The sequence below is a fragment of the Corapipo altera genome, unplaced genomic scaffold, assembly GCF_003945725.1.
Source record: "Corapipo altera isolate COAL_440 unplaced genomic scaffold, ASM394572v1 69, whole genome shotgun sequence".
Classification (NCBI taxonomy): Eukaryota; Metazoa; Chordata; class Aves; order Passeriformes; family Pipridae; genus Corapipo; species Corapipo altera.
Window position 1 is genome coordinate 3,956,510 of NW_020884908.1, and position 13,802 is coordinate 3,970,311.

Here is a 13,802-nt window from a genome sequence, read left to right on the forward strand (position 1 = left end):
TGTCTACCTGACTAGAGTTTCACCCGTCTTCCATAGCTGTGGGAATGCCTAATGGGACATGGGATTGGGGTTCTCACCTGGACTCATGGCTCACACAAGGCCAGGCTGGATGGGCTTTGAGCAGCCTGGTCTAGTGGGAGGTGTTGCTGCCCACGGCAGAGGGGGTGGAACTGGATGGTCTTTAAGGTTTCTTCCAACCAAACTGTTCTGTGATTCCATGACTCTCTGACTGCACCTCCCAACATTCATTACAGTTTCCTCCCTGGTAAACTTATCCTTATATGTTTATGGATAATTGCTAAGGCAGTATTCTTACTTCTTGTGGTATACACGATAGTAAATTTTAAGGAAAAATGGCATGAGTTCTTTTCAGAGCCGAGTACGGGCAAGAACAAGTATTTTTATTAACGAATTTTTTCTAACCTTTCAAGAGCTCTGCTGCTTTTTTCACAAAGAGGAATGGAAAGCTGGAATTAATTTTGTGTTTCAGAATTGCCTTTTGATGGTCTTCTGAAAAGTCTTTAAAAGTTTAGTTAAAAGTAACGAACAATATTTTTTATATTCCCTTTATCATTTTGCAATACATTTTTTCTATTAATTTTCTGGCATTTCTCTGGCATTCCACAGGTTCATCTGCCTTGCTGTATCTTATATGTTGAGCTGAACTGTGGCCCTGAATAGCTCCATGCAAATCAAATTTCTTCAGCCTATATGAAAATTTATTTCTGTGCTGCAGAGAAGTATTTGATAAATAAAGGCTGTGAACAAAACTGCAGCCCTTGACATCAAGGTCTGCCAATTCCCACATGTAAGAAGGCAGAATGAAAATCACATTTAAAGCATAATTCTACCTTTTAGGGATTTTTTTAGTGCTTGAACCTTCAAAATAAATTACTTTAAAATTACCATATAGAACCACTTTGTTGTCTAAGGTTAACTGCATGCATTCTGATACAGGGAAGCACTTATAGCATTTACAAGGGAGCTGTAGTACTTCTGATAAGAAATGCAATTATTTTGTATAGTCCATTTTTCATATGAACCACTCAGTAATGTGTCTGCTTACATTAGGAGTTGATTTTGAAGTTTGTTAAATGTCATTCCTCTTCGTATCACTAGGGATCCTAAAATCTGTGTCACCTTTTAGTTCCTCTTGTTGAGTGACACTATGAAGGCTGGGCACTGGAAATACCACAAAAGGAGAATGGAAGTGATAGCCTTTAAAGGAAAAAAAAAAAATGAAGCGTTTTAATTTTTGTTTTAAAGTTTAAATTTTAAAGTATTTTATAAACTTACTTCTGAACTTTACTTTAAAGATTCTTTTAGCTTCAGCTAAAAGGTTCCTTGGAGTCAGCCTTATGTTGAAGTATGTATTAGTATATAAAGAAGTGGCTTCAAGCACTTAATAACTTTCAGGTCAGATCTTCATTTTTGGGAGGACAAAACAGCTCTGAAATTAGAATTAGAGTAAACAAGCATTCATCTGCGTATTAAACTAACAAATAGTAGAGTATTAAGGTGGCCCACTGTATAGAACAAAATATATAATACTGTATAATTATGATTGAATATCAGAAATACATAGAATCACTTCCCTGAAACATAGTGGTGGCCTTAACTATTTTGAAACTACTTTCAAAAGAGCAGTAGATAATGTTACTGATGCTCAAATGCATTCCACAAATCCTTAGAAAGAAGCAGCTATAAGATTATAGTAATTGACAATGTAAGGTCCCAGGAGAATTAACTCCATCATTCTACTATGCACTTACACAGTTAACAAAGATGTGATGCTGGGAAAAAAGTAATTGTGTAATTTATTTAAACTAAAGATGTGGTCACAGGTGTTTGACATTTTTATGACTTTTCTTCACGGTACAGTAGGCTCAGAAATTCCCCCCTTACTTTCTCCAATTACTGTAATTATACAGTAGGCTCCCCCTGGCAATTTGTTCAATGGTTTGAAATGTGACTAATATTCACTAGCCTGCTTTGAAGATATTCTGGATGTATTAAAGCCCCATTATAATTAATTACCACTAGTATGTCCACTTGTAATATCAAATCAATATTAAAAATTTTAATAAATTGAGTTTTACAGGAAGGGTTCCAGTTATGAATCCAGCCTTAATAGACCAAACTAAGATAATTTAATTTTCAATCACATTTTTACAGCACCTGGACCCAAACAGTTTCCTCTTTACCCAAAACAGGCCATCTCACACATTCAAGATGTCAAAGCCTATAGCTCCAAATCAGTAAGAACAATTTCTTACCAGGGAAAAGAAGATCAGAAAAAGAATTTTTATATTTTACACTACTGTTGAGGCAGGGTTAAGGCACTGAAGAGACAGGTCCCTCTTCTAGTATTAGGTGGCATTAGCACAACTGAAAGCTGTGGCATCACCTGCGTTACCCATCACTGCCACGTGTGTTTGTAGAAAACAAGCTAAATTCACAGGCAATGCATGAAAACTTCTCTGTAGGGCTGATATCCCTCCTAAAACTAGACTGTTTTCTGAGGCTGTGTGTAGGCAGCAGCAGAATATCCATAGAAGCACCATTGTCTTGGCTGCACTAAGGTCTGGAAAGGCTGTTGCTGCTGTCACTGGCTAAAGCTTAGCAGAGCAACAGTAACAACACCAGGGTTGTTGGACAGCACAGAGAACGCTGTCCATAGCTCTTTCCTGAGCTTATGGAGCTTGAAACACTCTAGACCAAGGCTCTCCCCTTTAGAATGGCAAAATTCAGTTTTAACTATGTTATTGGGAAGTCCTGAGCTGTCTCTGCTTCCAGTTTTATGCACTTTGGGGAAAAATGTTTAAATTTTTATTTATTGAAAACTGACCTACATAGGATTGACAAAAATTACATCGCCTTAGATCATAATATGCTTACCTCCTTAAACCATGAGTTTATAAAGCAGATGAAGCCAATTAGCCAGCTTTTACCCTGTTTCTTTAAAGGTCAATAAAAACATTTTCCTGATTATTTTACTGGTATAAAGTGAAAGACATCTACCCAGAAAAAGAAAGGCAAGTGTTCACTGCCCAGACAGCTCAAGAAGATAATGTTTTCTTTAATAAATTAGGGGGGATTTTGTCAATAAATTCATACTTACCTTAGTTGCAACAACACCTACTCTGAGTAGTCCACCTAGAAAATTATGAATGCAAATATATAAGGTAGCTGGCAGTGAGGAAACATCTTCAGTCATTTTGTCATCAGTAAAGGAAAACTTAGGAGAGGCGTTTCTAATCACAGATATTTTTCAACATCAGAGCACGTGCATAAGTGTTAGATCAATGCATTCTAAACCACAAATTATTTGGCATATCTGAATACCTTTACCAACAGAATTAGTATTATACCTTAAAAGGGATAATTAAACACATTGGCACTGATCTTGTAGCTAATAGAGCAAGTGGCATCTACAGTAGTTATAGTTTTATGCCAAAGGAGTATAAAGCCAAGCTCACAGCACACATAAAGTGCATTTAATGAAGAAATCCTCCAAAATTTCTCATATGTGCCATATGTATTTCTCAATGAAGTACCAACACCAGTAGGAAATTCTGAGGCCTCAGCTTAACAACTGCATCCTGGCTTTCAATAGATTCTTATCAGTGATTCCAAGAAGCAATGCATTGGCTGTTCCAGAGGGATGTACAAATCCATACAACCTGCTCCAAGCATGACCTATTATTTGGGTGTGTGTCTCCATGTAGTGTTCATACATAAAAGAAATCTAGATTTGTAATACTGGACAGGTTTAAGAGAATATCTGAGTATGTTTGCTGTCTTTATTTTTCAATCAGCTTAACTCTACAGATGACAAGGAATTGTTTTGGTTGTGCATATCCAGGGTTTATCAGTTCTGCAGTAACTTCTTAACAATCCTGTCACTCTCTTTAGCAACACACAAAAGACAACAGAGCTGGAAGAATAACAAAAGCAACGCTATGCTCAGGAATTGAAAAAAAAAATTCCTTTCAACAAATCACTGTGCACATAAGCACACCTTGCAGCTCATTTGCATGAAGAACAGCAGCACAGCTTGAGAAACAGTTTACCTAAAAGGGTGGGAAGACAGCCAACACCAGGGAACAACAAAAAACTAATCCTACTTTGTAAACAGCAAAAATACCACAGGGGAGATGTCTAGAGTTGTTAGGTATGCTTTACCACTAAGTAGATTTTTGTAACAAATATAAACATTTTAACAAGAATGTAAAACTTAGCATTTATTTTTTTACCAGTTAGTTGAGACAGAGTGTTTCACCTGGAATTTGTTGAAGGGCATCTGTTTTCTTACTTTTCAGGATCTCTTGAAGTATAAACTATTTTCTCTTGTGTAAGAACCATACATTCCCTTCCATAGCTGCCTAAGCAGAAGAAAAAGACTGTAAGCACTCAGTAAATGGCATGAGACCCTCTGCTACCTCTAGCTTTACTCAGCTGGGCTAAGATGAGCAAAACAGCAGAAAAAGCTGTGGTAGGGCAATTCAGAGTAAAAAAATGTCTTTGATGGTTCTTATGCATCCCCACATAACCTTTCTTCCAGGAAAAAACCCAGTCAGTCTTTTATCCACCCCAAGTGGAAAAAAAGGCAGTTCTTGTAGTTGTAGCAAAATTAGGAATGTATTTCCTGCAAAGAAGAGTTGAAGAGATGCAGTGTGCTTTCTCCACCATGGCAGGATTGTGAATTTAAGTATAAGGAAATAAACAAATGATACCAAAGTTGGAAGAAGTTTAAACTATCATCTCACCATGATATACTCAATATTGGTCTCATGCCCTGCATGATAAAAGCTAGCCTTGTTCTTTGTTTTCCTCTAGTCACTATCCTTCCAAAATCTGAGGTTTTTCACTTCAGCAGTGAGAAGGAACACTTAGAGACAGGTTGTGTTATCTCTCCACCCTTACAGCTCTTCCTCTTTTCAGCAAAGTGGTAGAGAACAGCTTAGTTACATACATGGGATGAGCAAGTTCGGTTCTCAATCAAGAAATGGATGAGGATGGTCCAGCAATGCAATTCTCTCCTGGATATATGGTTCTAGGAATAAGTAAAGGCTCAAGAACATGCAGTGAATTCTTCTGCTATGATCATTCATGAGGAGAGAAGGGTCCTGTTTGAGTCACCACATTCAAAACAACAGAGCAGAAGACTCAATACATCCTTATTCCTACACTAAACAGTCTTACAGATCAGGGATAGGAGAGAAACTTCAGCCAGAATCATCAGCTTTTGTCATTTAATGCAGACAGCTGAGTAGTATAGACCTTAAACACTCCTGTGTTCAGTCAGACTTCAGCTGGATTCACCCAAAACACCAGGGACCATGTTTGGCCCATGTCTTAAGCAGAAAAGGGCATATAAAACTGTGGAACACAATTTCAGACAGAGCTTTATCAAGTCAGCTCAAAGATTCCTATAGGAAACTAGCCTTTAAAAAATCAATGGGAAAACAAAAACCAACAACAAAAGCCAAATGTGCTGATGTAAAAAAAACAGAGGAATTTCTCTTGTCTTTCATTCCAGACTATGTGGCAAGGAAAGAAAATCACCACAGACTACACTGATGTTCAGCATCCCTGGTTAGGAGGTGCTGGTCAGTTATACAACTAGATTTTATCTATACAGACAGAAATCTGGTGGTTTGGTCCCTTTTTCCATTACTGCACAAGTGTAACTTAAGTCACAGAATAAAGAAGTTATTTCTGTTTGTCCTGCTGAAGACAGAGCAGAAATCAACTTCCAGGGTTGTGCCAGAGCTGTTCCCTCAGAATCACTGAACATTTAAATGCCACAAAACTCAGGAGAGTATCCCGCATGTGGTGGCATGAGGGGCAAGCACTACCTGTGAGGAACATGCTTGTGTGTCAGCAGATCTTGTGTGTCAGCACAACAATGGTCCCAAGTGGATACAGGAAGAGAAAGTCTCTAGAGCACTAGGATGAGATGAGAGCAGGAAAAGGCGGATATGAAACCTTTGCTTCCATCCTCAATACCATGAGGCAAAGAGCGAGGACCTCCTGACCTGTACTTGTTGAACCAAAGCAGTTTAATAGAGCAGCTCAGAGTTGGTTCATATCTAGCACCTAAACCAGTCCATCTATTTTGTGCTGAGCCCCAGGGTCACCATCTGCCTGTAAACACACAAGATCAGCCTAGTATTAGATAAACACTGTGGATGCACATGAGCATATTCTGGTGAATACTCATGTGCTGGGGTTACAACATTCTCTCTTTTAGACCATCTATAAATTCCTGGGGATGCACAGTGGGACTTCATGTTTTGTACATCAGCTACCATACTGATGGGGGTTAGAAAATAGCAGCAGCAGTAGAATAAAATCAACTGAGTGACATTTAAAAATCATTGCAAAGGAATGTTCTCAGTGCTGATGTCTTGTTTGTTACAAGCTGCAGTGTCAGGGCAGAGAGACCTTATAAAGCAGCAGAGAAGGGGGGATGCTCAAGGAAGCTGTGGCTGTCTGGTCACTTTGCTGAGCTTTTTAAGACCAGCAGCAGAATCTTGAAATCTCGTTTTCCAACTTCAGTGGAAAAATACATGTTGACTATGCTCTTTTCTCAGGAATTGCACCACAGTATGAAATACTTCTAAGTGGCAAACTGCACAAGGGAAAAAGTGCATTTCCTTTGCCACATGTCTTGTTTTGAAACCTCAGAGATTTTGTAACTCTGGCTTTGCAAAAGCACAATCCATTTGACCAGCTCGTGAAGAACTGGGATACAAATTGGGATAATCAGCCTGATTTCCCCTATCCCAGTGCCTTGAGAGAAAATGTAATTTACTAACGTTTTATAATCATTTTGTTTGAATATTAAAATATGCAAAAGCACTTGAAGAGCCGAGCCTGTAGTTCCAGTTCTTATATTGTACCTAAGTAAATCAGGACTAGTTCAATTAAATTTCTGGGCCCATTTTTTAATACGAAATAGATGTGTTATTTCCCTCTGATGTTTCTACACCATGTCGGGGCAGAACAGAGGGCACTTGACTTGTTTTGATGTAAAAATTAGCAAAACCAAAGACAGGATCAGATTTGCTGACTAAATATATCTACAGAGGAAAAAAACTGGCACCTGATCCAAGAGGAAGTAATGAATGCATAGCTAATGCAGGGTGATAATTGAGTACACCCACAGAAATGACTGCAAAGTGAATCTTATGAAAAAACGTAATTCTGATCCCAGGGATTTTCATTAAAATCAACTTGAAAAGAATGTCTAACGATTTGGTACTGATATTACCTCAATTAGTGGAAAGTGTAAGAAACAAAAGGAATGAAACACTTTTAATCTCGAAAAAGGAGAACTTCCTGGGGTGTGGGGAAGAAGTGTACATGCTGGAACCATGATAAGGCTTCCCTGTGATGAGTAATGAGTTAGTGAACCCTTTTCAAGTGCAACACTTTTCTTTTTGAAGCTAATGTTTGCCTTGTAGTAACAGGGTTTCACAGTCACTACAAAGTGCTTGTTCATTTCCATTGCTGGGCATATGCTACAGCCACAGTCAGTGCACCGAAATGAATAGGTGCACCAAAATGAATAGACAACCTTTCAGTTGCCTTTTTAAAGTGGGATCTATAATGATAAATGACTTTTGGGGCTTTGCTCAGCACAGGGGACTGACAGAAGGCTGCTAGAGTTGCTTTTCCCTGGCACTGCCATTTATAATCTAGCTTTCACTCACTGGTGCCTGAGAATTATTCTGATTTTACCCGAACTCAGACAAGAGTCTGGAGATGAAATTCCACGTGATTACAGCTGGTTGAATTATCATTTGTTCTGATCATCCCTTCTTTTTCCAACATTTTTTTCTGCAGCTCTACATAAACTAAGGCTTCATACACGAGTTCTAGGCAAAAGGCGAAAATATGCCCTGCAAACATCTGTTATACTATTGCAAATAGATCTAGAAAATAATTCTTCTGGAGCTTTTACTGTATTTCATTCAGTCTATAATTAAAGCACCCAGTCTATAAATACAGATAAAATCAGAAGAACTAATCAAGAGCTTGCAGACGTCAACTTATCACTTTTGTTACTGAAGGTACTAACTACAGTTAGTAGTGATCCATTTCCTAACCTTTTTGAAGGTTTTTTGAAAGCAAAAGGGGGATTTGCTTTCATCAAATACTACTGTCCTAAACTGGGAAACCATTGCAAAGGTACTTGCAGTTTCTCTGTTGTGGTCTTGATGGTAAATAAGATATTCAGCTGTCCTTGAAGGAGGTGAGAGCTCTCAATATGCCAGAGAACACATACCAACAACAGAGTAACAGAACAAGAGCAAATGGAACCACATGTGTAGGATATTCTAACACTCAAGAAACAGGAAGTAGATAAATGGGGATTGATCCTATAGCTTATGCTGAGAAATCTCATTTTACTATTCAGCTGGAGAGAAAAAAATAATCCAGATAACAGATAACATCTTTCCTGTTCAACAAGCAGTAGCACACATAGGTTTGCTTCACAGTATTAGCACCTCGTTGGCTGAAAGCTGTGAATTGCTAAAATCTGTCTTGAAACACAAGTTATCAAATATATTAATATGGTCCTAGAGAGACATGGGCAATGTGTAGTACATAGCTGCTTCCAGCATTTTTTGAGGTATCATCTGGGGAAAAAACAAAAGTAATTTAGCATTGTGATGAACAGGTATAAAATAGAAGGGATGTGAAAAAGCAAGGGCAGGACTATGAGAAGATGAATTCTCACAAATCTGGCATTCTGTGATAAACACCCTGTACTCTACAGCAAAGTGTTAAACTTTGGAAAACTCGTGGTATGAAAAAACAGAAAGGTAACTCCTACCTTAACTGAGATAAAGACAGTTGTGAATTTGAATTTCCCATAGTTAATATTTATATTACTAAAGGTAGTGATTATTACTATGTTTCAATTTAACATTAATTTAAATAGATAAAATGTTTACTTTGCATTCTGTAATCCTGAGCTACAACCAAAATTTGCTTTTCTAATTCTGCAGACAGAATCCACCCACTTTTACTAAATGAGTGTGTTCCAGAGCCTAAGCTTCTACTGAAAAAAATTTTCTAGTCCTTGTGGTTGCAAAGCTAACTCTCAAAACATGAACTGCCTGTAAGCAGAGAAGTCTGCTCAAGATGAAGAGGGCCTGGTAGAACAGGTCTGCAAGAATGTAAACTCTAGAAATAACAATTTTGATTTAATCATATTCCATATTGTTTGGTTTCAACCATAAAATATTAAAAACGTGATTCACAGGCTGTGTTCATCATTGAAAAAACACAACTGATTTTTGCATGCATCAGTCCTCCAGCACTTTTGTGCAGATGAAAGTATGGTTCCTTGTTCTCTCCTTTCCATATTGCATTCTTGCCCAGGGGCAGCAACTGTACCACATTGCGCTAACTATTTATTGGAATGGTTGTTGTGCCATCAGTTTACCTCCATCTGATTCACTTGAAAATAAAATTGTTGTGAAGCTTAAATCAGTTTTAGTTCCACAAACAGTCCCAAGTCTGGATTCAACAGTCTTCAACAATTCAGCAAAATCATGTTTTATAAGCTTTGGATAAGCTTGGGTTTTGCTTATAATTGTTATTCATTAGTGTATCATTTGCTGTGTTTCTCTGAAGCAAATAAAAATATCTTCAAATTTGACAGTACCATCAAAATATTCTGTGTCCTACCCTTCATTCAGAAAGGTTTAATGTAAATTCAATGACTGCATGGTATAAATAGTCAGTCATCCAGTAAGTCAATTATTATTTATTGCTGCCTTTAAAAATGTGCCCCTGGCTATATAGGGGATACAACATCCACTAGGATGTTGATGAAAAGTTGATGTGTCCGACTTTGATGTTGTCAAAGTTGTGTATCTGGCTCAAACATTTAATATTTTCATTTCAAATCTTATGCTTTCTATTCACAACCATTTTAATAGAAGTTGGTAAGATTATAAGAACTGTTGTGCCACATAACACAAGGAATTCATCTGACCTCTTATCCTGTATCTTACTCCTGAGAAAGGCTCAGACTTAGGGAAGATGAAAAAAATGGTAGTGCAAGACTGAGAAGGTTTAGTGACTTTGTTTTTCAAAAGAACTATTTACAGTGGCTGAAACAACCCTTACATGAGTGGAAATAGCTAAATTAGGGCTCAGTACTTTGTGTGGACTCAATAATTTTTCATTTATTACACTTACTTACATTGATTGTAATCTGCCAGTTTACTGTCAGCACCAGTAAAGGGAGATCTTCTGTGACTCTGCAGCCAGTTGTAGATTTGACTGTCCTGAATAATTTTTTATCCTGTATTTTGCATGTGTACGTGCTATCAAAGCCTTGTTCAAAGACATGGTCAAAGTTTTAATAGTTATAACTAGAAATACTATTTATATGCTAATTCTTCACAACTATGCACATGAATCACTGTACTCATCTTTGTTATGTAAATGCTTCCTTAGAAATATTAATCTAAACCCCAGCCACTCAGTCACATCTTTCCAATGGATGCCTTTCTGTTGCCTTGAAGTACAGCCCACATGTAGGCATGATGCTAGTCCTCCAAAACATAATATGGAAGAAATTATGTATGCACAATATTTTCTTCACACTTTAAGAATCTGGCAGTGAATAGCCATGAGCTACACAGTGGTACATTTACAATGAAAAGAATCTGCTTGCGTGCAGCATCAGAGTTTGGCTCTGAGGGATTTCCTTATGAACACTGAGTTTTCACTGCTTGGATCTGGGACACTGTAATTGCAACCATGTATGACAGGGTTGAGTTGGTTTTTCATCATTCAGTACTGGTGGATGATGCACAATAATAAAAAAAAAGCCTTTTAACAATGCAAGGTCAACACTGAAGTTTAAAGTTTCACCCTCTGTGCTTCTATAGTAGCAGTTACTTCCCAGATTCAGTGGATGCTAAGGATATGCTTAAGGCATGGAGGATTCAAGGTTGCAATGGCTGTGTCTAAGAAAATAACTACAAATGCGACATACTTCCTAGGTTACTGCTTAAATATTCTGATTATTTCATATCTTCTCTTTAGCTCCTTGCTCAGAAGTGGCCTTTTGGAGATACGGATTTTGGACAGTTTCTTTGCAAATTCCTTCCCTTTATCCAGAAGGCGTCAGTGGGAATCACAGTCCTTAACCTCTGTGCCCTTAGTGTGGACAGGTACAGTATGTTTGAATCATTTGATACTGTTCTTGCCCTTGCAGTTTTCCTAAAACTGGGAGCACTCAGTATGGTCTTCTCAGCAGGCAGATTACAGTATAGATGCAATTTAGATTCTGGTTTTTGATATCTTCGCTATAACAAAGCACCACATCTGTGGCTCAAAGTATAATATTAAGTCATTGGACTAATGAACTTTACATGTTTTTTAAAGGTATTTAAAAGCTCTAGTAAAGCATTATTTCAACTTCCTTTACCAGACAAAAATTTTTTGGGATTTGACTCAGTATTCAGACTTCTTTCTTTCATATGAACTCATGTTTGTTTTGTATTGGAATAAGATCGTAATCTTCAGTCTTAAAAATTATTTTTTCAGCTCCCTGCCTATAGACCACAATTACAGTATTTATTTTGATAACTTTTATAACTAATTGTGTTGTACTGAAAAACAAGTTGGAAACTTGCTTTGATAGATTGACATTGATAGTTTGAAAATTAATGCCTCTGCTATTTTTTCTTCATACATACAATGCAATAGCAGATGAATACTTGAGTTCTGTAAAAGCTATTTTTATTGGTCTTAAGTTTACTTGATCAAGTTCTACTCCAAAATATCAGTAACTCTGATACAGAAAATACTGTAAAAAAAAATGCACTATGTGTATTAGTACCGTGATGCAAAGTTAAAAGAAACTAATTAATTTTGGTTAATTTTAAAGGTAATGTACAAGGTTTGCAACGGACGAGTCACTAACTAGTATCCATACCTGAAATACAATTCCTTACTGTATTAGTACCTCATTAGCCAAAGCCAGAAACAAAAAAATGTAACACAGGCAACGGTTCTATTTCCACTTTTGAGTCTGCAAACTATAAAAAGAATTCTGTTTTTCAAACAATATCTGCCCACCATAAAATAAAATCCCATGGACTACTCTAAGGAATAAATCATAGATCAAACACATGAAACAGACTGTTTGTTAGATAAATTCTGACAAGTGCAGTTTTTTCAGCAGATGAAGTTTTACTGGTATATACATATACATAAATTGGAAGTAACTCAGCTGATGCTGCCTCTGTGTATATGCATATATATACTTTTACAAGAAGTGATTTGCTAATCCTCACAACAAGCAAATGTTGTTTCCGTTTGATTATAAAGTCTTGTGTGGGATCAGATTTAAACTATTTAATTTCCTCCCCCAGCTTACATGCTTTGCCAAGGACATTTTCTTTATCATCTGGTACTACTCTAGTAAATGGTTGCAGAGGATGTGTTAGAAAACAGACAGATTCTGATACTGCCTAGCATGAATTGAAAATAAGTTAAATCACCATGAAATCTGAGAGCACCTTCAAAAAGTCAGACTGGGCACTGGAAGTGGCATAGTCACATCAGTACAAAATTTCACATTAGCAAATGGTTGCTTTTTAGAATGGAAAATGAGTAAATAATGGGAATGAAATAAAATTTCCTTTAAATGGAAAATGACTGTGCTGTCACAGCTGGACTGTATCTGATCTACAGGCAACTTAACATTTGCTTAAAAAAGCTCTTGAAAATATGTATTTATAATTATTTTGGGTGTCTATATATGGAATTGCATTCTATGATGCAGAAAAAGATGGAGTCAATTGGTATAATGAATTCAGAGCTCCATAGCTTCGATAATTGTTGACTGTCTGTCCCTCTTGCAGACTACAACCTTAATTCAGATCAGGATTATTTTTTTCCTACAAAGACAGTTCTCTGTTTTAACTACATCCGATTTGGAGACCCCACTTATTACTACTGCCCTTCAAACAAAGTGACTTGGCCTGACAGGGTATGAAGGTTTAACTGTGCATGCCCAAGGGGAACAATGTCCACTCACACGTGGAGAGGTTTTTAAGAGGCTGTTTTTTAAAAACCAGCCATTCACCCTTCAGAGGAAGTTCCCATTTGCTTCAGATGCCTCTCAGGCGTTTTTAAACTCTAGATCATGGTGGTGACAACAGTGTGACTGTTTATCTAAACAGTGCCTGACTGTGACTAAAACTAAGGATATTTTCCTTCTTGAGCTTTTACTCTTGCCTATGTCATAAGCATAATAGTTTTGATGAAGAAATTAGTTTAAGAAGAGTGAAGATATGGATCTCATTTAATGTGTATGTACCCTCTTTTTGCCTCCTCTGCATGGCAAATTCCATAGAACAGTAATCCCAGGGTAGATACTTTCATCTAGACCAACTTCCAGCAAGTGTATGAGATAAGTGAAGATTTTACCACTAAAACAAAACTATAAGAGTTTTATTGAATTAAGAGCTTTGCAATCAACACACTACTGCTTATCTTTAAAATGAAGAACAGCTGTGATCCCTAACAATAAAGTGGAACAGTTTGGTACCATCAAGACTAGTGCCATTTAGGAATATTTCTGACACTAATCTTGGCAGTGACTGCTTCTTAGATCCTTTATCTAGTCTCTGATCTTCCCTGCATGGTTTTTCACTCTTACTGCCTGATGACACTACAGAACAGAAACATGTTATACTAGTGGGTGCTTTGAACACCTAATTTTCTAAGGTAGTTAAAAGGAACAGGAAAGCAAAAGC

At 37.2% G+C, this 13,802-nt stretch overlaps 1 protein-coding gene across 1 annotated transcript in view; it reads left to right on the forward strand.

Annotated features, from left to right (window-relative positions):
* The window catches only part of EDNRA (endothelin receptor type A), a 44,482-nt gene that overhangs the window by 17,147 nt on the left and 13,533 nt on the right, over positions 1-13,802 (forward strand). The window contains exon 2 of the mRNA XM_027652721.1: positions 11,080-11,207. Coding sequence (XP_027508522.1) covers positions 11,080-11,207 — 128 coding nt within the window. The remainder of the gene's footprint in view (positions 1-11,079; positions 11,208-13,802) is intronic.